The following is a 25,467-nucleotide window of genomic DNA, read 5'->3' on the forward strand; positions in this document are numbered from 1 at the left end:
TAATAAAATACATTCAACTTTAAAGGGGTTGATTATAACAGACCCAACTTTGGCACGATAATTATAATCCAAGTGGATAACAATCGTGACGGCAGAATCAAGTCTTTTATAATCAGCCTCTTTAAAGATATGACTGGCTCGCTACATGTCTATATGCTCTAAGATGGCTCTAAGGTTTTATGGGATTCCAATGTAAAATCGATTCAGCATAGCAGAATCCTGTTATTTTTTTTCGCTCCCATCAGCAGCCTTTATCATTACGCTATAAAGTCCACCAGGCTAGCAGTTTGAGGAGCCTGAGAGAGCTCCCGCGCGTATTTTCGTAACCTCGACGTCGCGCGACAATTACCAACAATGCCAAATTGGCAATGATCTAATACACACATTTTATTTGATATAATCACGGCAAGGCGCCGTTATCTGTCGAGGTTTAAGTGGCGCCACCAGGTACGAAGATTTGAAATACGTAGAATTTCTGTTGAAAAAAAATAAAGTAGGGATGGAAACAACAAGGCCTGAAGGTGCCTCATATTGCCAAAGATGGTAATGTGGTGATCGTTGATCAGGGACGAGACGTGCTGGTGATAATTCGCATCCATGTACAGATTTATCATATTTTCAATTCGACTAACTAAGCAAGAAACACTCGATCATGATTCGCGTTATATCGCAAGAAACCTACGACGAAGTCGTGAAGGAAAATATTGAAGAATTCTCGATGACGGCCGAAGAAGCGATCGACGATGCTATCAAACAATTCGAGGCCCAAGTACGTATTTTTTAACACTCGCCTGAATATAGAACAATCTTTATCCAACGATAACAGTTTTTCTAACCAAGAAGAAAATTCTCCATTCGCTAAGTCAACCCGCTCCGTTTCGGAGTCGAGTCTCAAATATCTTTAGAGATATCATTATTGCCCAACCTTTTATTTCCAGGGCATCGATCTGAGTAACGTGATTAAGGATTTGGTCATTACTACCAACTCCGAAACGATAGAAGCCTGTCTGAATGCAGTGATCGAACGTTTCAAATCAAGCAACAAAGATGATACAGAGATTGTTGCAACTCTACAGAATCTTGAAACTGAACTAAACAAGGACATGGCGAGACGTATTCTCGCTGCGAAGCTCGGAGCCTATTCTACATTAATCGATATAATCAAGGAATCCAAAGACAATGACACGATACTGGTACCAGCGCTGAAAACAATCACTTCTCTAATGACTGGATACCCGGATTTATTAGACGACAAAGGCATCGCTTTACAAATAGAGTTAGTACTACTATTCACTGTGTTTTCTATGAAGAATCAGAAAGTATGAGAAATGTATGATTTGTTTGCGACTTCAATTTTCAATGCATAAACTGTTTCACAAATTCATTTTGCAGACTTTTGGACTGCCAGAGGGGCATATTGACGGTGCAGGTGGTACTTCGTTGGGTACGAGAATGTTGTATAAGGCACGAATTGAACAGGCAAAATATATTCAAAGCCAACATCCTCGATAAGCTTAAACAACTGTTAGACAGAAAAGAAACGGCGGGAAGCGAGTTGAAGGACATTTGTGCGGTATTCAGGGCTTTGGTACTAGATGATGATATTAGACACGAATATGGAAGAGCCCACGAACATGCAACTGCTATTGCGCGAGATTCCCTTGCTCCGCTGACTTCTTTGCTTCAAAGTAATTATTGTCCCTATCATTACATATACAACATATATAAATTACATTTAAATGTAATCAACGAATAAATTTTCCAGGATTCCAAAACGACAAAAGCGTTGTCGGAGATTTGATGCTCACTCTGGCATCTCTGATTGTCAGAAATGAATTTTGCCAGACAGTACATGATGCCGGTGGTTTGAAATTTATCCTCGATGTAATGGTCGATTATCCTGATGCAGAAAAGCTGAATCGACAAGCGTTGAAGTTGCTCAAAGCTCTGGCGGGAAACGATGATATCAAAGCTCAGATTGTCACCTCTGGCGGAGTGCCTCTGATTGTATCTGCAATTAACAGACTTAAGGTAGTAAATTTCAGTCGGTAGTTTCACACAGATTGAGTCAATATTTTATAAATCCGTATTATTTCCTGACTTACAGAACTTTGAGACAATTGCTGCAGCAGGAATGGGTTGTATCTCAGCGTTGACACTGAGGAATCCATCTAACGCAGGTGTTTTTTACGATTGTGGTGCACCATTAATGATCGTAGACACAATAAAGACGCATCCAAACAATAGCAACGTGATAAGAAAAGCTGCTTGGGCTGTGAGAAATATGTCTGTTAGAAATAAAACCGAGTCACGCGAATTTTTGGTGCATGGTATCGAAGATCTGTTACAAACCGTCATGCGGAACCACGATCATATTCTTGCGGAAGACATCAAAGCTGCTCTCAGAGACTTGGGACTGAATGTCCCACTACAGGAAAGGTGGGTCGGTAAAGGTGATTCGTTAAAGCACGACGAGTAATTAAAAGCAACAGGCATTGCTTTATCGTTTTCTTGTAATAACTTATCAATGTCGCTGAGCAACATTTACGGCCATATTCCGCCGTACGAGGAAAAGTAAGACTGTCCTAAGTATTGGTATCTTCTGCAAATTGAATCACTATTGAGGAAAGATCGAATTAAATTTGTATTAAAGAACAAAAATTGCATTATTCTTTCCAGCACTACCTACGAAATAAATAAATATGAAAAATGTTTTTCCGTTCATGATGAGTAAATGCCGATGATCATAACAGATAATCGAAAAACAAGAAGCAAGAATTAATTACATAAAATTTCTTTTTTTTTATATCGTTCGTTTGGATCTTATTTGTTTCTCTTAGAAAAATTATTTCTTCTATAAAATATATATATTTATACATTTTACACGAAATTTTATGATAACCTGTTATATAACATATACTTATCGTTATGCATTTTTATTAATTAATTTTTTTTTCACGTCACTTAACTGCCATCTATAATTACTTATTATGTATTTACGATAAGACTAATTGACTTTACACTATTTTTATATCAAATATATATAGCATGTTTATATTTTCCACCTTGTTCGCTTGTTTTCGCCATGAACGTGCAACTTATCCATTTCCTCATTTCATCGGAGCGTGTGAAAAGTCAATAAGCATCGAAGTAAATTTTTTATGCTATTCGAATCAAAAAAAGACAAGTTGAAGATATATTTTTAAACTACCATGCTCTCTGGCGCATTAATTTGATATTGATATTTGCTAGTTATAATAAGACTGCAATTCCAAAGTATTGTATACATACTATGTATTATACATATATACAAACAGTCGTAAAATACTATATTAATGGCAGTTCACGTAAGCTTGAATAATTTCAAACGATGTTTTTCATACAATACTAATGCATCGTTTAATGTAATTCTATCAACTAAGTAACAGTAATACGGATTCGTATAATACTAGTAAAGCTAAGCATAATATTAGTAATTTCTTTGATACAGAAATACATCAGCGAGCACGGTTCAAATTATATTATTTGTATAAAAATTGAATTTGATTGCTCCTGTTACTTACTATTATATTCGGCCCACGGTTGAAGAAAAATTTATATATTTCCAATGAAAGTATAAAAATGCGATGTAGTTTCGGTTTTCGCGTTTTAATAACGTAGACTGAACTGATGCTAATACATGCATGCATTGTTTGATTGCTGTTATCTAAATGTCAACAAAGCTTTTAATTTCGCAATATTGTTTTTTGTCGAATAATCACGTTAACACTAAAAACGCATATAAATAATGATATTTAACTGCACTTGTCGCAATTATTACAATTCAAAGCATTACATATTGTATTGATATAAATCGTGTAGATGCTATTGAATATTCAATTTTTTTTGTTTCACTTTTACAGATTTTTCACACTTATTGTTAATCAATTATACTACAACTCGTTAATTTAATATTTATTAGTAGTAATTAATTACCGACTATCAACACGCTTCGTTCATCGCGTTACATCACAATTATATATCTTATTGCCTATACATAGTTTCATGACTTTCATCCACTCTGAGAAGTTATGTACGATTATCAGTCAAAGTGATTGAAGCAAAATAGCCTGATATTTGACATTGAAAAGAAATCAGGAGGTGAAACAAGAACCTCGACGCATAAATTTCAATACCTTGATTAGTAGTGAGAAACTCTTTTGTTTTTCTACTTTGCCAAGTTATAAGAGTAATTATTCATCGCGATAAGTCAATGTTCCTAATTTTTTTCATAATTATTCAATTCTCTTAGGTGCAAAGAATAATTAATCATATCTTTATTGTCGTCAAAATCTTCATGTAATTCTACTCTCACGTTTCATTTTAACTAGGTATAACGAATGAAAGTTTGTTGGAAAAGAAGAAGAGGAGGTGGGAAAAAGGGGGAGAAAACAGCGTTTAAATTATAAATTCCAAAGAGTTATCAGGTTGAATATATCTGCCATTCGTCACACTATCGCGCATCTCTGCGTGCAAAAGAGTTATTTTTACCTGGGTGTTGAAATACAGCGATGTGAAAAAATATACATATATGCGAGTATATTTTTTTTTTTTAATTGCCGCGACGAATCTCTCAGCAAGCCGCATACATATACATATTCCATCATCATACTCTGTCAGCCACATGAATAAACGACCATCACAAGACAGTCAGGCAGTAGTAGTTGCGTTACATACGCTTAGCTGAATTATAATTTCAAACGCGGAATAATATGACTGTGATTTATAAGCTACGATTAAAAAAAAGTACATGCATGTATGCATCTATATACGTTTGTGAATAGCGCGCGTCATAATCCCCTTCGAATACCTATAAAAGGTAAGTATAAACGAAGAAACTGATTGATAGATCTCGCAGGGAGAAGAGTGACTGACAAAAGTAAAAAAGAGAAATAACAAAAACCGCCGTTTACGTTTCACGCGATTTGAAATCCGTAATTACCTCGCGTGCGTCACTTTAGAAAAGAAGAAAAATTCTAGAAAGCGACAGGCAATCTTCTCACATCTCAATTGTTTCTAAAAATCTTTATGCTTTTAGTTAGAAACTAATCTACGTCGTGTATAATAATTTATACTCGAATACGATATTGATAAAGTCTGATGACAGTGTGATACAATGATAATTTATACATAATAGATAGTAATAAATTTTAAATATTATATTAAATAGAAATTCGTACTATTACAATTAACTGTACTTATATAGGTATAATATTATACATACGAGCCCGTCGAAAGATCTTTAATCGTTAATATAATATCGTTTTGTCACTTATACAGCCAAATAACGATATTGGCAAATACTGTTCATGCGCGACAAGCTGCAATCTAAGAGAATTGAAAGTAAAATAAATTTTGCAATATTACGACAGTCAAATTCTAATAAAATCTATTTTTTTGTTTCTTTGCAACAAATGAGATTCCGTATTTTGTTATGATCGTAACAGGCATTTCACACCTTATTTATCCACTGGCTATTTCTTTTTCTTTCGCACTGTAATTTAATTAAAGCGACAAAAGATAAAAGAATACGAATTACGACTATACCGACATACGCAGGCTTCGTTTTCAGAATTCAACGGATTGTGGCGAAAATGAGTTTGAAAAAAGTTTGACATTTATTCGACTTCACTCATAGATGGTCGCGGCAGCCGCAGCAGGAATGCTTGTAGTACTTTATTCGACACAATCGAGCCTTCAAGACCAGACTACAATTTGGATATTTGTCAACGCAGTCGGACTTTTCGTGAACCTCTGGAAACAAATAACATTATGTTATACATTATAATGATAGTGATATGAATTAACAGGAAAGAAAGAAAAAAAAAAGAAAGAAAAAAAAAAATAATAATAATAACAATAGAACTAATTTTTAATAAAAAATTTTTAATAAAAAAAAAAAAAACGTATAAACATTACATTTAACGATAAATAAGAAATTTTTTGCAGTAAATAATTAGTTTCTCGTCGCAAAATTTCTTACTTTTCGGTGGTTTCGGCGGAATGTCGAAATTGGCCTTCGATTTGCATGGTTGCTTTTCGCACGTTCTTCGAGACTTTGGTTCGCTAGATTTTGCACAACCGGTGGTCGGAACTCCTTCGAAAAGGCAACGAACAACTCGGCTCTGCGTGCCGGCCCCACAGCTCTGGGTGCACTGAGGGTTAAAAATGGTTGAAAACTTGTGAATCGAAATGGTTCTCGAATTGGTAATAGTAATTTACCTCGGACCAGTCGGATGTGAACCATTCTACGGGACACGGCGGCCTTAGGCATCTCTGATCTGTTTCAGGCCGCGTCAATTCGCGACAATTTGTTTCCCCGACGATTTTCAAATCGCCACCCTTTGACGCTAGGCAAGCCACGTCGCGATGCTGAGAACCGGGACCGCAGCTAACGGTGCACTGTATTAAAGGTAAGTGAAATCGGTGAAACGAAGCATCATGGGTAATTTCGAATTATCCATATCATGCTGAAAACATTAGTCTGGATTCTATTGTCATTACACCGTCATTTTGGCTGGAAAATTATTCCCATAATTGTTAACATTTTTTCAATAAATCGAAATAATGAGTGAAAAATGTTGTCCATAACATCGGTTGAAAAATAATCAAATAGATTATAGTTGTATTATTTTCGAATAAGCCGTAAAGATCGATATTTATAGGTAGAGATTTATTCTTGATATGACGTCACGTTCTGTCACGTAAGATACGACTAAGTTGTAACAGCTGACCGTTGTCCGTATTTTCCGCGTATGGTTGGTTGAACAAGCGTACGATTGATTATATGTCATTAATTTATATGACATTGATAATTTGGAACCCGAAAAATTACAATAAAAAAATTGCGAACTTAGGTTATGTGGCAACAAAATGGCGCGGAAAACTAGGTTATGACGTCATGAGAACATTTCCCAGTAAAGCAGAGAAATTTAAAACAATTGGGTCTTATACTTTCTTTTTCCGTGTATGAGCTAATTGCAAATATAACAATAACTTAGGATTGATTGAATTTTACTGTAATAGTATTGTATTTTGTAAAATATGGATTCATAACCGATGCAACGTGACATGGGTGACGTCGTACTGTTGTATTTTTCATTAAACGGTACTTGCTTCAATTTTTGAAAATTCTGATGTTAAGAAGAAATGGGACTTCATTATTTTTGTTCACTTCAGTACTCGACTACACTGATAAAATTTTTCATCCAAATAACCATTTAATCCACCACAGTGCAAGACAGGAATTATTAATTAAACGAAAACAGTATAAAGCTGCAATCACTCGGTGATGATAATTAATAATAACAATAATGATAGACTGCAACTATTCACTCAACGTAGAATTACAAATTCCTGTTAAAGAGTTAAGGAAATAAAGGAAACTTCGATATTATATGTATAATTGTGCCGAATCTTATACTTTGTAATTATTTTTTGGGATTTTTGATGAAGATATCAAGTGAATTCCAACGTTCTCTGAGTTTCGCGTAGTTTGCCTTTACTGCATGCATGACTTTCAAAATCCGAAAAACAGAAATCAGGCCAGTAATACATTAATTTCAATTTCCATCGGGTTCTTTTCCATTCCTCGTCTAATAGAGATCATGCTGATCAATACAGAATTTGTCTCAGCAATCTACTCACCGGACTCCAAGCTCCAACGAACCACTGATACCGCATCCGGTCACAGTGTGTACCATTTCCGGTACAAGATTGGACAAGGTTTGGTTTTTTCGAGGCGTCGCAAAACACCTCGTTAACGTCACTACAGACGATTTGACGAGTTCGCAAACCGATTCCGCACTCGGCGGAACACTGCATTATATAGAAAAAAAAGAAACAAAACATTATTATTATTATCACCATTATTACACGCCAGTGTTTCGCCATTTTCTTTTTATTCCTTCTGTCTATTGTCTTTCACCTGAGACGACCAGTCTGTGTACAGCCAGGGCGCATTTTGAGCAGGGATCCTGTTGCACTCGGGTAAAGAATCGCAAGTTGTTTTGTTCGCGGGTCTTGTTTCATCGGGGCAGGTTGTCGATCCTGCTGTTATGCATATCACCTCTCGTTTACGAATCGCCGGACCACAGGTGCTCGAACACTGGCGACGAAAAGGACGGGAAAGAAAAAATAATAAAGATAACATAAGGGTCCGGAATTTCTCGATTTTTTTGCATAATATAATTTCACGATAACTTAAATCCTGAGAAATTGTTCAATTTATCTAGTTTTTCGTAAACAACGGAATATTACGTTATTCTTATAATTTTTCAACGATAAACTTAATCCTGATTTTCTTATTCGGTCATCGAAAACTTTTGAAAAATTCCAAAAATATTAGAACAGTATAGAGTTTGATTGAACGTTTTACCAGTTAGTCGATCAATCGACCTTTTCAAATAATCGTCATTGTTTACGATTAATCGGTTAATCGTTTAACTGGGAATAACGATTAATCAAAGTCTACGATTATAATTCATTAATTGCACAGCCCGAATTTACAGTATTACAGTATAACTGAGCTACTATTTTGAAAAATTGGATCTTCCGATTGCACGATGGAAAAGGAAAACCTCACGTTCCCTGATTTATTATCGCTGTCGTTTTCACAAACGCGTTAAAATTCATTGCTAAAAATTAACCACCGACGAATAATGCAGAATAGTTAAAACACAAACCGACAAATTTAAGTGTAAGTAAATAAAACGTCAATCTGCACTCACTTCTCCCCAATTTCCGGTCGTCCAATGGGATTCCTTCGGGATGGCTTCGACCTGCGGATGCATTTGTCTCGCCTCAGGAGGAGCCCGAGGAAATATGCAGGAAGTTAGCCTGCACTGAGTGGTCGTTTTTAAATCGGGTTTCTCAATGCAAGCACCGGAAGCAACGCGCATTGTCAACTTGGGGTTCAACTCCTGAACGCATTCGAGCTTTCGGGTCTGAATTCCGGTGCCGCAAGTCACCGAACACTGACTCCACGGACCGGCTCGCCATCTGTGCGAATGAAAGAATTTACGCATTTTCGGTTGAAAGTGAAGAAAAAAGGAAACGAAAATGATCAGAAACGAAAATAGAGGATAGCAATGGGTTAAAAATTACAAAAATAGGATTTTATCCCAAAAAAAAGTTAGAATTCTGAAAGTCTCTTCTGTACCATACAAACAATTTGCATATTCTTTGATTATACTATGCATATAGGGGATTCTAGGGAAAATTTGACAACGGTAAAAAGTATTTTGGGATTAGAATTTACGCGAAATTTTTTTAAATTACAGTTTTCATTTGTTGAATAAAATCTTTTGGTTTTTCTCGAATACCTAGCGTATGACGTAGCTAATAATTATGGAGAGGTTTTTACAGATTTATCAGTTTTCAGCGATAAAATCGATCTTTTGATAATTCTTTGACCGATTTCAGTGAGGTTACATTTTAAATTCCAAACCTTGCGGGACACGGCAGCGTGTTGCACCTTAAAGGCGGTGGAGAAGGTGGTCGAGCAACGTTTTTGCATCTTCTTTCGGGCGCCGTTGCCTGCGTGCTTTCTCGGAAGCATTTGAACGTTGCGTATTGCACGCCTGCGAAGAAAAATATTTGATAATGAATGGACAAAATCGCAAAAAGGAGTACGAAAAATTCCCAGAATACAAAAAGGTTTACGGGTTTTACAATAAGGATACCATTTTTAGTCACAGATTTTTGAAGAGTGCGTAGTATTCTAATCGCGTAGACGATGTCTTTCAATTTGTGAGATGAATTTATGATCCAGAGAGAATCGAAATCTTTCAATAAAAATTAACGAAATGTGAATTAGTGCTAAGTTGAATTTTACGTTATTTCGAAGGAGGGTTTTAATTCGTATTTAAAAATCGACCAAGAACAAAACACGCCGCGAAACAGTTTGAAACATGTGTAAATGCTGTTCCTATTTTTGTTTTCTATTACTTTCCCCTTTCGAACTCTTCAACAATTTTGTTTTCCCTCATAACTCGCATGGTTTACGAGCTGATAGCGGAATCGGGTGGTCTTGTTACTTAAAGAACGGCGTCCATGGGTTCTATGGGTGTAAAAAATAATAAAATAATACCCGGCTTGCAGGTCATGATTAGGCACGGCAGCGATGAGCCACAAACTGGAGCTCGCAAGAAATAAGAAAGGAAATATATTGGAGAGAGTGATTAGAGGAATTATCGTTATTGCTGTAACTAATATGCGGTGTGTAATATTATATAGGAAGAGCCTGTTGCACAGCAGCGCGGTTCCACTGCGTCAGTATCTATATTTATGCGTATTACAGCTTATGCATACGCCATGGAAAACATAGGAATTTGATGAAATTATCTTCGCCCGTTGACACGGGGTGACCTGCAGGCCTTCCGAGAACAAGCATCATTTTCCACGCCATCACTCTCACCAGCGTTCATACAAGAACTGGTGCACTGTCTATGGAAGTTACGAAACACGAGGGGCGTTCACATCGTTTAGAAAAAAAAATACGCCAGCTGCACATTTAATTATTATACCCATAGCAGTGCAAATTCGCCGTATTTTTTCAACACCAAAAATCTCACCCTTGTTATGATTGAAATATTCTCTATAATAAAAAGAGTGTCATGATTTTATTTATTTATTTTTTTGTTTTGTTTTTTTAAATCGTCTATTGACTGGATTATTATGAAATAAGTGCGTGATCAACTTATCAGCAATTCACATTATAGGCGAATTGTAGAGAATCTGTTCGCAATCAAAATAATTCCCGACGGCTAATACAAATGTGATTTTAGTATTAAATGATTTTCTGAACAAAGTTTGTCTGGATTTTAAAGCAATCTTACTTTAATTGAATTTCTGGTTTTTAAACTTTTTCCTCGACCCTAAGGGGTGATATACTAATTTCAATGAAATTCACTTTTAGTTTTCAAACCTTTATCCTAGATTTTTTTCCTAGCAAGACGCAACGCCATCTGGCAGCAGAAAATGCAGAATGATCAGGGCTCCCGTATTTGATTATAAAACTTGTTTGTTATCTCATTTTTGACTCAACCTCGATTCGATTTAACAAAATAAAAGTCTGACGTGTTGCACGAAGATTTCGGAATCTCGATAATCGTACAACTCCCCCTAAATAAACTGTCAGCTGACTTATCTCACTTCTTTTCGACGCCATGTTGCGGTTCGGCATAAGCCACCGCAAGGAATAGTAAGAAGAAGACAACAAAAGTTGGCCCGGTTTTTGGGGCAACGCAAGAGGAATTGTCAAGATGCGATTTGAGCGCCTCTTGCGGCCAAGCCCGTATAACGTTCTTCCCCCTTCTCCCAATAATCTTACGATTCGCCGTTTTCCACCGTTTCCTCAGATTTAACGCTGGTTGGAAAAGCAATTACTCAGTTTTCGCCGGTTTTCGCTCACTTTGAATGCGTATTTTACGAATTTACGCAGTATGTTCACGGCACGATGGTTTGTAGGTTAGGATCACCGCCCTTTTTTTCTTACATTTTACGGCGACAACTTCACTTTTTTTCGTAAGAGGCGCTCAAATCGCATTCAGATAATTCTTCTTACTGTTGTCTCCTTCCTACTACTCCGTGATCCACCCTTTTGCAGTTTTTCATAAACGCCAAGAAAAGCTCAATCACTCACCGCCGCCACAGGCCTTGGAGCAAGGAGACAATGAGGCTATTTTCCAGAAGAACTTTTTCTTCTTCCTGTTCTTCTTCCTATTTCGTTCATCCTTGCCAATCAATTTTTTCTGCATCGGTTGATCGCCGGCCATTTTTCCTATCGCGTTAGATTGATTCGAGTTCCTTTTATCAACGGCCTCGTCGTCTAGACGATCCGAAGCAGCATCCTTACCACCTTCGGACTTGGTCCTTTAGTCGCGGAGGTCGAGTTCAAAGTCAGTAAATACACCTCTTCGATATCCATTTTGATTTTCTCTTCATTTCTTTATATAATACTTACATATTGGGATCCATTGGCGGCGTCACCACGTGGGCAGAATGTTCCGGAATTTCGTTGCCGATTTTCTCATTGGGACCTAAGGAAACACGTTAATTTCTTTCTTTGTCTATTCCTCTGTAATTGCACTAACTAGAATTGCGACACTGTTTTTTCTCTCCTTCTTCATCTCTTTCTTATTCTCGCTTTTCTTCGGTTGCATCGTCTTGCCTAATGTGTAACATATTGTATAAACGAGATGTAATTTAATTACCAGTAACGAGTACAGGCGGTGCCAGCATCGCGATGTCTTCAAATTTCTCCTCAACCGGCAGCATATATTTATACAATATCCCTGGATTCAATTCTTCGGATAAAATCTGCGTGGAAAAAAAAAATTAGGGTTTAAGAAAAACAATCGAACTATGGAAACATAGAGTCAAATTCAAAATTGTCGAATAAAAAGGTGAATAAAATTAACTCGCCATTAGGTCTACGGGCTCTTCGAGTGGACCTTCGGTCCAAATATTTTCGGCATGCATCAGGTTTCCACGACGATATGAAAAAACAGTCCCGGCACCTTCGTAAGCTCCAGACGAACTCAGTAAGGACGACGGAGACGGAGCGTTGAGTATGAAGTTGCCATTCGCGCCTCTCAATGCTAAAAACGAAATAAGGAAACTGAACCGGGGAGAAAAAAAAAATTATTTTCTACAAAAATTTGTACAATTTTCCAAATTAGCATTGAAAGACCGTCGTAATTTTCTTACGCAATTTTCCTTGATGTTTCGTTACTTTTTTCACAGAGATAATTGTAGAACTGATAGCTTAATTTTAACGCTCGTTTTTCATAAATCAATCGCTGATATGGATATAATTTTTTATCGAATATTTTAAAATTGTTGACTCGTCGAAACGAGCACTGTCGAGTTTTTTATAAACCTAACCTGTTGGAACAAGGTGAATTATTACTAAAATGTATTAAAAACTACTACAATTTACAATTTTTTCATAAAGTTACATAATGACAGAAATTAATTTCACTGGAAAAAAATTTAATTCTGCAATGTAAACGAGAGAAAAATTTATACATGTACGATAATAAAAAATATTAGTATCGTATTTAACTTTTCGCGTATAATGTTTGAAGTGTATATGACAATTTGCAACTGCACAGCTGGGTATACAAGAAATTTTTGGTAAGAAATAAAAATACAAGTGTATGGATTGTAAAGAAAGAAGGTATGTGTGTAATTATGACGTCAAGATTCTCGAATTCCAAATTTCTGTTTCTTTAACTTCGTATACTTCTATATAACATTATGTACTTGTATAACAAGTGAAGAAAAGGAAATTATTTTAAACTTTGCGCAAAGTATTTCACTTCTTATTTATCACAGACGTAAAAATAAATTGCCCGTTAACGAATTAGAGAATTTGAACAATTCTAACGTAGAAAGTGATCGACAGAGAATACATACCAAGACGGAAAAATACACGAAAAACTACCGTCTAATTTATAATAAATCGTCGATAAGTTTTGGATATTGTACGCAGCTATATTTTTCAAGAGTCGATCACAAGTTCAAATGCAAATGAACGAATTTTGAGACGATTGAAAAAAGGATTGCAAAGATTAAAGGACACAAAAATTCAGAAACAATCACAAGAGAGGAAGAATAAAGAAGCAAGTACTCGAAAAATTTTATAATTCTACCGTTATATTCGCGTATGCAAAAATAAAAAAATAAATTTGAATAGACGTTACATAGATCTGTCTGTATGTGCATGTAATTACGTGTTGTGTATTACCACATGGACGTATATACATACAATAATAGTGTTGCGAATTGTGGAAAAAAGAAATTTTCTTCCTTTTCAGGCCTCCAATTCACCACATGAGTAATGCATTATATACAGAATTCTTGACTTATAACATCACGCACGCGTAATTTATACATGTATGTACGTGTACAAGGTATACAACAATACGCGCGTATAGTATGTTAATTTCTGCGTATACACCTATGTAATACGTATAGCATAATATGAGTTATGTGTACATTTCGTACGAACGAAACTTGAGACAGAAACGAAGGCGAAAATACTATTACCGTTAAAACTTTCATCGAGGATTTAAAAGGGTCGGAATAGTGAGAGAAAAAAATGGGGAAAAGACGAAAAGATATAAAGATAATGAAGAAGATATGTACAATTATGAATAAAAATGTGATCGAAAACGAAATTTTATCTTTATCAGTTTAAACAAAGTTGAACGGATGAATGAATTGGACTGATACCGATTGGGAATTTTTTATATAAATCACCCATTTCGTTAACACGTGATAAAAAAAAAAAAAAAAAAAAGTCATAAACCGTAAGGCACCTCTAAAATTTGAGTTGAAAATTCCACACCTTGGAAGGATTTTTATTTCTTTATTCATTTATTTTTTTGTACGGCAAAAACTGTAATGTTTATGCCTTGTTCCAGCAGATAAGCACAAAAACTATCGCCTTAATTTTATAAATTCTAAAACGAATATTGTTAATTAGTAATTAATATAAATTTTACCTAGAGCGTTTTTAGACGGCCGAATCTCCGTGATGTTTATCGAAATTGCTCCCTTTGGAATGGTCGTCACGAGCTGATGACCGGCCGATAATTTTGGCTCTAAAAAAATACCTTCGAAAAGTCGACAGCTGTTTCCTTCACCTCCGCAAACACCGCAGGCGTCATAGACTCGACCCGAACCAACGACACCGTCACATCCAACCGACTGCGAATGCAATTTTCAGAAGCGTTTTTACATTTCCAGGTTTCCTTTAGGTCTACGAGGTTAGCGTAACGAAACATCGACAAGAAGTTACCGTTTCACATTTTTAAAATGACTCTGACGGAGAATCGAGGTTGCAAAATTTGATCATGTTTTAATTGCTTGATTACAATCGTTACTGAATATTTGCAGTTCAACGTGCAAATTGAACGAACAAAGTCGGATTGGTCGAAAATAGACGCCAATCCAATAGATTCTTCGTTTTGAATTTTTCTATTCCGACTGCAGAATCGTAACCGGCCGATTAAAAAGGCCCCTCACATTCAATCTTGTGCAAATTGAACGAAAAAAGTTGAATTTAGTAAAAAAAATGGTCACCGTATTGGATCCACCATTTTGAATTTTTAAATTCCAACTGCAGAATCGTAACCGACAACCTAAGAAACCTACTCACATTCAATTTTGTGCAAATTGAATGGAAAAATTTGAAATCAATCAAAAATGGCCACCATATTGGATCCGCCATTTTGAATTTTTAAATTCCAACTGCTGAATCATAATCAAAAACCTAAGGTTGGCCGATGATTTTTACGTTTCATGTAAATGAAAAATGTGACCCTGAAAGGATTAATTTTATCATTACCTCGCAAAGGAAACGAGGTCTGAGAATATGTGCAAAAATGAAAATTATAATTCTCGATATCTTCGAATTGATTTTACTGTTCAACAATATATCTTGGTGTAGGCAATGCTTCGAGTTCATTTTTAATACGCAACTTTCTCGCTTTCTACTGGGAGTGGCGAAATTTTTCATTCGCTATGGGAAAAGAATTCTTTTCAAAGGAGTTTGGCAAATGAAGAGATTCTCTCTTTTAAAACATCCTCATACGGAATATAAATTGAAAAATCATTATTCAGGTCATATTTTCAGGTTTTAGCACGATCGTTCATTTTTTTTTTATAATACACTGTTTGTTTTTTTTTTTTTGGTTTTGTTTTTACACTCACACTCGCGAATCGGAATAATTTTTCTTCCTCTGTTTTCGACGTTTTAACCATCTTTGAAATGTTTTTTGACATTTCTCACGGCTATTTCTCGCTATTCCGTCTATATCGATGCTGGTGATTTCCATCATTAAGGTCATTTCTGATCAATAGCGAACACACATCGTACTTCGGTTATCTTCATTCTTCTTCTCATACATAGCATTTCATTTGTAAAAAGTAAAAAAAAAAAAAAAAAATTGTTGACTATACATGTCCCGTTTTTTTAAAAAGAATCTTCAATCTTTTCTATAAAGCTCTGAGTAGTTTTGACCATGTTTTCTTTTGTTATCTTTTTCACTCACTATATATATATATATATATACATATATGCTCTACAATCGATGCGAATTACAATAAAAACGAATGAAGCTGATACAAATAATGTCACGTAATAGTCACGACATATTTTAAAGAACACTCGATTATCTACAAAATGAAACCAAGAACGGATTCCTAACTTCTATAGTTTTTCAGATACATCGGTCAGAGTGTTTGAAGAATTCAAACCAGATGATTCACCTTTTACAATTCTTGCTAACGAGTCTGGTTTCAACGAGGCTTCGTTTGATACTAAAAACTAACTTTTCAAAGGGTACGTAAGAAAACAATTCAAAAAAAAAAAAAAAAAAACACCCCGATGTACATACATACATTAAATAGTACAACAAACGGTTTTTTTTTTTTTTTTTTTTTTTTTTTTTTTTTTTACGATACCCGTTTTACCGAATTTTTCTAATTACCGTAAAAAAAATGAAATTTTTCTCAGCGTACAATAAACATAACACACCACCGCGTGCAAGTTCGTATTTACCATCGAAAAGCATTAAACCTCGCGCATTATATCGACGAAGCGATAGATATCGTCGATGTTTCCTACCTCCGATTTCCGGTTTTCAAAACTAAAAAATGGTAACCAGCAGCGTGGGGTTAAAAAATGCGAGTGGAAGAAAAAGAAAGAAAGAAAAAAAGAAAAAAAAAAAAAAGAAAAAAACGGCACGGCATTATCGCCGCTGGCGTGATCTGCAAATCACCTTGCACTGGCCCCCGACACAGAGCCAACGATCGGCGGCGCCTACGGCAAGGACTCTGGGAACCCGGGAGCGTCGTCGTGGGTTTCCTCTACACGGCGTCCCGTCCAGGACGGCCGGTTCCAGGGTGGCGTAAAATCGCTCTCCTACAGCCCGGCAGTTCAACGCGCAGTCGTTCGGAGCTGAAACAAGTTTTCACGTCAAGTAAAAGAAGCAAAATTTCTGAATAACATTTACTGTTTCAAAACGGATTGTCGAGTATAACTATATTTGCCACGTTCGTTTATCGTTTCCCGTCTATGGTTGTCTTTTTTTTTTTTTTCTTTTTCCGATGGAAGAAAATCTAATAAGATAATAAGTGGTTTTTTTTTTTTTTTTTTTTTTTTCTTCTTCCTGGATTCAAATTTGCACAACGTACCGCAGATTTCAACGCGACTCGCGAGAATTGCTCCGGTGTCGCAATTTTTGAACATCTATTTGTTTTTAATAATTTTTCGCATCATACTTAAACACGTGCCTGATAACTTCTTGAAAACATTAATATCTGTAACCATTTCTTGTATCCAAAGAAACAAAAAAAAAAAATAATAAAATTGGCAAAAGCGCTCTTCTTTTGTTTTTACAGTGGTGTTACCCCTTGAGCAGACTCTGTCGAATTGACCGACAATTGAGTCTAACCGTATTGTTTATTAACCATGTTAATTCGTTGTCTTCCATCTATAATGTTTCTATGCATCAGTTGTCGCGAAGACAACTCTCTCGTTCATTTATCTTGATGATTGATTGAGAATCGAATCGCTTGATACATCGGACGATGGCTTTGAGGAATAATAATCGACTGGCAGGCGTTAAAAATCGTTATAACGTTTCGCGATAATCGTCAAATGGTTTCAATTCATTAACGTTCTATTGATTTCCACATCTCATCGTCCGTTTTACACTTGATTTCCGATATACCAAGTAATTACCCATTGATTCGCAGTGAACTTCCCAGAGTTCCAGGTGTTTCCCAGTGATTTCATTGCGATTACCTGTGACTCTATCCGACAAGGAAATCACTGATAACCACCTCGAGCGTTCAGGAATCATTGGTAATCAGCGGTAACATTGGAAATGAATGGAAATCGATTGGTAGGCTGTAAAACAATGAACGGTAATCGTTCGAAATCAGTGTTAATGAACTAGATTCATCCGTTTGATTTCTAAGTGAACGGCCAATCGCTTGCACGAGATTCAAATACCATCAATATTAATTTCTCTTAGCTATTGGGAACGAACGTGAGAGCATGGCTTGGCAACATGGCGGCGATAATTAGGACCTAACAACAAATTAATTCTTTCAGTTCAAATAATAATCGAATACGAAAGTAAAGAAAGACAACAATCCAAGCTGTTTAGACTTAGTTTTTTCGCGTGGAATCGAGATACCGTTGAAAATACGACTGAGGAAAACTTTCAAAATTAAATATGGCGGAGTTAGAATTGCGCATATTTGTGCCACATTTTCGTTCCCAAATGCAATACACAAAGATGTGATTTTGAAATCTGTAACGATAATTGATAAGAATTTTGGTAGTAAATTTTCTAAAAATCTGTTGTTGAATTTGAAAACAAATTTGTCATGATTTTTGCAAGTATTTCATTCGCGCTAAAAATGCTGAAACCGGTATTTGGCCCTCGAAATGAAAGAAATAGAAGTTAAAAAAAATAAATAAAAACGCCTTTGTGCCGTAAAAATTATATAATATCATATACGCGTAAAAATAAAGTAAAAACTCACCATCAGGAAATGGTTCCCACTGATAACTCTGCCCCTTGTAAAATTTTCCGTTGTACTTGCCGCATTGTTCAGCTCTGATATCCCCAAAATCTGGACACTCCTGTGAAAATTTCGTTGGTACAAAAGAAAAAACAAAAAAAAAAAAACACAAAAAAAAACGATCGAACGCAATAGGAAAAATAAAATAAAACGTCGTGATTAAACGCGATTAAGAAAAATAAGTGGAGGAGAAAAAGAAAAAAATCATTTTCTTGTAATATTACGTATATATAACAATGTCAATAAAGTCATCACGCTGTAATACATGTACGAGAAGGAATTATACGGATCGTTGACTTTATTAGGCCATCAGCGTCGATTCGGCGATGACGATATAAAAATATGCAGCCAAGAATTCGTGAATTAAATTCCTAGACGTATCGTAGCGTAAACCCTGTAATACAACAAAAGTTGTCGACATATTAAACTTAGACATCTGATAAAATGACCCAATAAAAAGAGCACTCTTTTTATATTTTTACGTCGAGGTCGGGGTTGAAGAGAAGAGATTTTTGAAGGATTTTTCACGAAGGGACATTTCAATTTATTAATATATGTATAAAAATTTATATACACATATTGGGGGTTTAACATTGAACTTTGTTCTGATATATTTTATTTGTAAAAATATTGATTTTTCAAGCTTCTCTAAAAAAAAAAAAAAAAAAAAAAAAAAAAAAAAAATGGCGTCTTGCGGTGAGCGAGATATCTCCGGACTGGATCATCCGAAATGAAAAGATGAAATATATTTTGTCGACACGAGGTGTTACCTGGTCTTTAACCGGAGGAATAAGTAAAATATTAATTTTTAACAAAACGGCGGCTTCAAAAAAAGAAAAAAAAAGAAAAAAATTCGATTTTCCATAAAAATTTTCGCCTCAATTTGTTCGTCAAACGGAAAATATTTATCGGCGAGAAAAAAACCTTCGACCGAGGAGTGAAAAGGGAGTGATTCGTAAAGCTCGTGTAAAAATTTGATACCGATCGGTTTAACCGTTTTCGAGAAATCTCGCTCACCGACTTTGAAAATATAGTTTTAAGAAAAACTCGCTCCAAGTTTCAAAAGCACTTTCAAACGCTCCGTCGCGTTTTTGAAAATATACGCTTAACTTGGAGAATATTTGTCGGATCGACTAGAAATTTTCTTTGCAATAAGTTGAATTTGTCTGCATTACGAAAATGGAATTGAAAAAAGAAAATCGATTTTTGAAAAATCCTGACCGTGTTATTCCCTTAATGCCTTGGGCATGAATCGTATGGAATCGAACTTGTGTTTCGAATTTCAAATCGAAAACAAGTCAATTATCCGGAAGCCCAAGAACATTAATGAACATTACTGAACATATGCTTCATCATTCGAGAAAAGAGGATAGCAAAATTACGCGGAGAGATGAAGAAAAGATGAGTCACAAAGATAGAATAAATATCCGTAAGACAATTGAAATTCCGCGCGTAAAAAATTCCTCCGTACGTTATAGGTATAGTACGGTGATAAAAGTTGTCAGCTGGCTCGCACACGTTGAAAAATATGTCAACGTTACGCAATCCTCCCACTTTAACCGTATTAAAAGATACCTACGCTCTGTTAACTATACGTAAGTTATACAGGTGTCAATGAGGATAATCGACATCCTCGAATGAAAATAAGAGTTAACAAAAACGATAACAGTAATAATTAAATGAGTACGCACGTATTTACGTCACAGGTAAAAAGAGATACGGCTTCGCGGAATGCGCACAGAGTGAAAGTATTTTCACATTTTTCGCTATTAGTTTTTCACTCCCCGTTAGAAACAATAATCGTTGCAAAATTTACAAGCGACTGAATTCTCACTGTTTTATATACAAGGTTGAGAAAAAGAGAAGCAAAAATTATCCCACCGGGTCAACGGAAATTTTTCGTTTCATTTACATCCCACTTTTTAATGTGTTACTGAGTACTGGAAGAGTGAAAAAAAAAAACACAATGTAAAACCAAAAGATAAAATTTTGATACAATTTAAATATCACGCAAAAAAAATACCACTGACATAAATTAGACATTATTGAACATTATGTTCGGTTAAATTTTTCCAACAGCATACACGTCGCAATAATTTAGCATTGATGACGTCACACATCGTACCTCTTTTTTTTCAAGTTTTGGATCATTTGTTTAAATATTTTGTTTCGAATTTTCGTTTTGGAAAGATAAAAAGCAGAAAAAAAAACTACTAAATCATATATATATATATATATATATCAGTTATGTAAATTCATATATTCATGGATATATTATTATAACCGACGGGGTGAATTTAAATTCAAATTCAAATGCAAATTAACACCTCGTTAAGTCTCGCCCTCTCAGAGTTCGGTTATAGGTATAATCGTTCGCGTCCTACAACAACAACAACAATAATAATAATAATAATAATAATATAATCGTATAATGATAATAACAACATCCTCTTCGGCACCTCAGAATTATCTATCGCCGGCACGCACGCAACCATTCTTTACTTATTTCTCGATGCATTTCTCACGATTTTTCGGTTCCCTTTCTCCTCTCGTCTCTGAGGTAAAAAAAAAAAGCAATCGCGTTTAATTCGTCGTTATAATATCGTATTATAATCGTCGTGTGATTTCTACAAGTCGACGGTGAAGAGAAAAAAAAAAATAAAATCACCGCCGTCGAATTTGTTATCAAGTTTGATTGAAACGAAAAAAAAAAAAGACAGAAAATCGAACGTAACAGGCGTGATAAAATTTTGTATTATCCCGCGACGTCTCTTCGTTACGGTTTTAACATCTTTCACACTCGTTTATCGAACAGTTTTTCAAATCTTATATTTTCCTCGATGATTTCCAGGAGGTAATATGGAGCGAAAAACGTTGTTATACATAAAACGTGGTTTCATCCGCAGCTCGCTTTACATAAACGCGATGCGAAGTCTGTGTCATAAATATCCGTGTGTCATTCTAATCGTTGTTTAATTATATCAAGAAGAAGAGGAGAAAAAAAAAAAAAAAAAAAAAAAGAAAAAGGAGTATGAAGATAAAGAGCGAGGAGAAAAAGGGATAAAGAAAAAGATTCAACGTTACATATCTACATGTATACGAATGCATATCGTTAAATCATCGACGCGTTAACGTCACGAGTGACTAAACCGACTGTTTGCAACTTCCGGTTATAACAATAATGCGCAATACCTAATAGATGTACGAATCGTCGTCTCCAGCTTGTTGACGAATCTAAAACACGCCGTATATAATTGTCAGACTTTTCTTTTATGGGAAGCGAAAATGACGACAGGAAGAAGGTGAAAAAAAAAAAATTTTTTTTTTTTTTTTTTTTTTCTTAAAAACGAAAGATTTACCTTGAAGAAACGACAAAGTTACGCGATAGACGGAAAATGTGGCAAACTTTTCTTCGATTGTAAAATAAATAATTCTGCAAAGAGAGTGGAGAAGTGAAAGAAAATTTGATATTTATCGTGAAATTTCATCAGCTCGATGTAAAATATTCATTCCCGGATTTGTTCCGTCGGACGAATTGTGTAGGAAAAAAAAAAATTTCCGCAAGACTGTACGATCTGTAAAGAGATGATCGTCTGGAGGAAATGTGAAAAGAATTAAAAAAAAAAAACAAAAACAAAACAAAAACAAAAAAAATTAAAACAGATCGTGTAGACAAGATACAAGATTTAGTTTTAAACTGTTCCGTTCATTAATCTCGAATGAAATATCGCGTTATAAATACACACATACATATATATATATATATGCTGTATGGCATTTGTATTCAATTCTATTTCACCATATGATATATATATTATGTACATGCGTTACACGTTTTACGTTTAAACATTATTTTTAAATGTGTATAACACGTATGCACGCGGGTGACGAAACATACGTATCGTAATTAAAGGGAATAAAATAGATCGCCGCGTGTTGAACGGGATTCAAATCTGAAACTTATACATATACATATACGATAATATAAACGACTGAATCAACTGTTTGATAATTTTCCGTATCATAGGTCGCTATTAATTATGATTACTTTTATAACTACTGACAAACCGCGTCGGCTCGAATCGCCGACAAAGAATTTCCCCTCGAATTAAACGTGAGTTATTGTACATTACGTTGTTTCATACATCCAAGAATAATGAATTATTGTGCCAAAGTATACGTATAATACGATATAATAACCTTACCGATGCATGATTTAATTCGACTCAAGATTATTATTATTATTATCATCATTATCATCATCATTGTTATTATCCGGGAATTTGTATTATTATGTACATGGAAAACGGAGCCAATATTAGGGTGGCCTTTAATATTGGTTGAGGAAAAAATTTTTTTTTATTTTAGGAGTGATTGTCGAAGCAAAAAATTTGAGAAAAATAAGTTTTACATAATTTTTCCCTGCGAAAAATTAATGCCGTTATCCGTGCTTCGACAGCTTTACTTTTTTGACGTGAAACGGATACGAGAAGATCGAAAAATAATCGGATCAAAAAACCACAACGCTAGATCGGCGATAATTATATGTTCGGATATGTTAAATTGATTTCAAGGTCATTTTGTACACATGCAAGTGTCGACTATTTTTCACATTAAAAGTTTTCCTTGAAACATTCCTTATTTCTGCTTCTCTACAAAATTCAGATAAATGTCCGGAACGCGGTAAAATTACTTTTAGATTAGTTTAAGTTGTCGCATAACGTTACTTCATTGTTTACGTGCAGATTATTGAAAAAATTGATGAAAAGTAATCGATTTTAACTCCTCGAGTTTGTTGATATTAAAATTAAGAGCGGATTTCACTTTTAGAAAATAATTTTTTAGTATTCCGAGTCAATTTGAGGGGTGAGAGAAAAACATGTTTATTTTTATCGATATTAAGGGCCACCCTAAACGTGTGTATACATGTATACGATTATCGTGTCGCGCAATAAATTAATTACCGAATCAGCGATATTAATTGATCACTTTTTTTGCCAAACGCAGAGTTGTCACATTTGTCTTGAAATCTGTTTTTTTGTATTCGTAATTGTGTAATCATGTTATTACGGAAATAGAAAATGAAACTGTACAAATGAAAATGTAAATTTTTTCGTCGTTGCGAAGAAATTAATTAATAGAATAAAATATAATTAGTTTTATGAGGAAAATAAATTTTGTTTTAAACGTTTATTACCTGAGTATTGCAGACGTGATATCGTTTGTAAGTCCCGATGCAAAACGGCTTGATTTCCGATCTCTGACCCTCGATACTGGCGATGCTGCGTTTCCGCAAATAACCCCTGAAATTACGTTTATTATTACATGTATGTAAACAAATTAGTAAGATGGAATAATTGACGGTGAAAAACTCGCGATTACTGGGGTTAATAACTTGTATTTTTTGTCAAGAAGTAGAATGGATATCGGAAAGTTCTGTATTTGATAATAACAATATTTGGAAGTTTTTCAAATATACCAAATTTGTAAGATTTCGTTATGCATAATATTTGAAATTTTTTTTTTTTTCGATCTATGCTAAAACATACAATCGATAAAGAAAACGGTAATTAACTTTGAATTACAAGCTGAAGAAGATCAAGGGAAAAACGAATAATAAGTTTCTATAATCAATATTTGTTAATTCTTATAAGCGTAAGAAAAATCACGAATTACGATACACGAGAGAGAAAAAAAGAGAGAAAATATAGGGATGAGAGTTTTAATCTTGGGACAATTGTATTATAAATTAAAAAAAAAAAAAAATGTATATATTTATGTACGGGACATTCCACGTCAATTCGGTAAACACTTGACAGGGACATTTTTCAATTTCAGCAAGGATTTTTCCTACTTTGGTACTCTTAAAAAGTTTCCAAAAAAATTTACAAATCTTTTCAATCACTCGTCTTCACCCTGTGATTTTGTAAAATCCATCTCAAAAACATTCAAATCTATTTTTATGAAACAAGAAAAAAAAAAAAAAAAAGAAACAAAGAAAGAAAACGAGAAAAAGAAAAGAAAAGACGAAATGAATCATTTTTACGCGAGATTCAGAGTGCGAGCTCGTTCTTTTCTAGGTTCTTTTCTTTTTTTTTTAATCATTTTTCAATCGTTTTTACTATTTTCATGACCCGTTAAGAATCTATTATAAAATTACGAAGAAATTGTGAATGTGTTTTAGAACCAGAGTAGCAATAAAGAAAAAAAAAAATGCGGTACGCATTGTAACAGATTTTTAACATAGGTATGAGAATAGAAGAAACGAATTAAAAAAAGATAGGAAACAATTATTTAGAAATTGAAAACAAAAACCCAGGTCCCACTTCTGAATTTTGCGTGAAAATGTTTCACATTGAAAACCGAATGTAATTTTTGTTATTAATTTTTTTTTTTTTGTAGTTTCATAAACATCAATTTGCGTGTTTTTGAGACGAGTTTAAAAAATCGTAGGGTAAAGACGAGTGATTAAGGAAATGTTGAAATTTTTATCCCAAGATTTTTAGGTGTCGTACTAACGCAGTAAAAATCCTTGGTGAAGTAAAAAAATTTCACGGTCAAACCGTTCTTTGAATTGGCGTGGAATGATCCGTATATGTATGTAATAGGACGAGTTTAAACCGTACCGCATCGGAACGCAATCTCTAGCCTGCGACTGTATCCCGGTCCCACAGGATCGAGAACAATCTGACCACGCAGCCCAGCTTCCCCAATTCCCTCTGACTCGTTCCATGTTTTCCGAACTGCGAAGCATTTTTTCTTGAAACATCTGATGCACCTGAAGCAAAAATAATAAATTACTGCCATTAGGTATTGTTA

At 34.8% G+C, this 25,467-nt stretch overlaps 2 protein-coding genes across 8 annotated transcripts in view; one reads left to right on the top strand and one right to left on the bottom strand.

Moving 5' to 3' along the window:
- Positions 1 to 416: 416 nt before the first annotated feature.
- On the top strand, positions 417 to 3,167 carry LOC124223541 (armadillo repeat-containing protein 6 homolog). The gene is made up of 5 exons (XM_046635601.2): positions 417 to 769; positions 939 to 1,276; positions 1,393 to 1,688; positions 1,766 to 2,031; positions 2,108 to 3,167. The coding sequence occupies exons 1-5, from the start codon at positions 653 to 655 to the stop codon at positions 2,477 to 2,479; spliced, it is 1,389 nt and encodes a 462-aa protein (XP_046491557.1). The 5' UTR covers positions 417 to 652; the 3' UTR covers positions 2,480 to 3,167.
- Positions 2,332 to 25,467, bottom strand: part of LOC124223540 (thrombospondin type-1 domain-containing protein 4) — a 100,836-nt gene continuing 77,700 nt past the window's right edge. For all 7 annotated transcript variants that reach the window (XM_069137853.1, XM_069137855.1, XM_046635599.2 and 4 more), the window contains 16 exons: positions 25,275 to 25,426; positions 23,846 to 23,951; positions 18,610 to 18,709; positions 16,833 to 17,011; positions 14,553 to 14,757; positions 12,466 to 12,641; positions 12,255 to 12,360; positions 12,005 to 12,080; positions 11,684 to 11,913; positions 9,488 to 9,620; positions 8,769 to 9,039; positions 7,967 to 8,146; positions 7,687 to 7,857; positions 6,262 to 6,441; positions 6,023 to 6,194; positions 2,332 to 5,793 (listed from right to left, as the gene is read on the bottom strand). In XM_069137853.1, coding sequence (XP_068993954.1) covers positions 5,672 to 5,793; positions 6,023 to 6,194; positions 6,262 to 6,441; positions 7,687 to 7,857; positions 7,967 to 8,146; positions 8,769 to 9,039; positions 9,488 to 9,620; positions 11,684 to 11,913; positions 12,005 to 12,080; positions 12,255 to 12,360; positions 12,466 to 12,641; positions 14,553 to 14,757; positions 16,833 to 17,011; positions 18,610 to 18,709; positions 23,846 to 23,951; positions 25,275 to 25,426 — 2,559 coding nt within the window. In that variant the 3' untranslated portion in view covers positions 2,332 to 5,671. The remainder of the gene's footprint in view (positions 5,794 to 6,022; positions 6,195 to 6,261; positions 6,442 to 7,686; positions 7,858 to 7,966; positions 8,147 to 8,768; positions 9,040 to 9,487; positions 9,621 to 11,683; positions 11,914 to 12,004; positions 12,081 to 12,254; positions 12,361 to 12,465; positions 12,642 to 14,552; positions 14,758 to 16,832; positions 17,012 to 18,609; positions 18,710 to 23,845; positions 23,952 to 25,274; positions 25,427 to 25,467) is intronic.

The sequence above is a fragment of the Neodiprion pinetum genome, chromosome 7 (assembly GCF_021155775.2).
Source record: "Neodiprion pinetum isolate iyNeoPine1 chromosome 7, iyNeoPine1.2, whole genome shotgun sequence".
In the NCBI taxonomy this organism is placed as follows: Eukaryota; Metazoa; Arthropoda; class Insecta; order Hymenoptera; family Diprionidae; genus Neodiprion; species Neodiprion pinetum.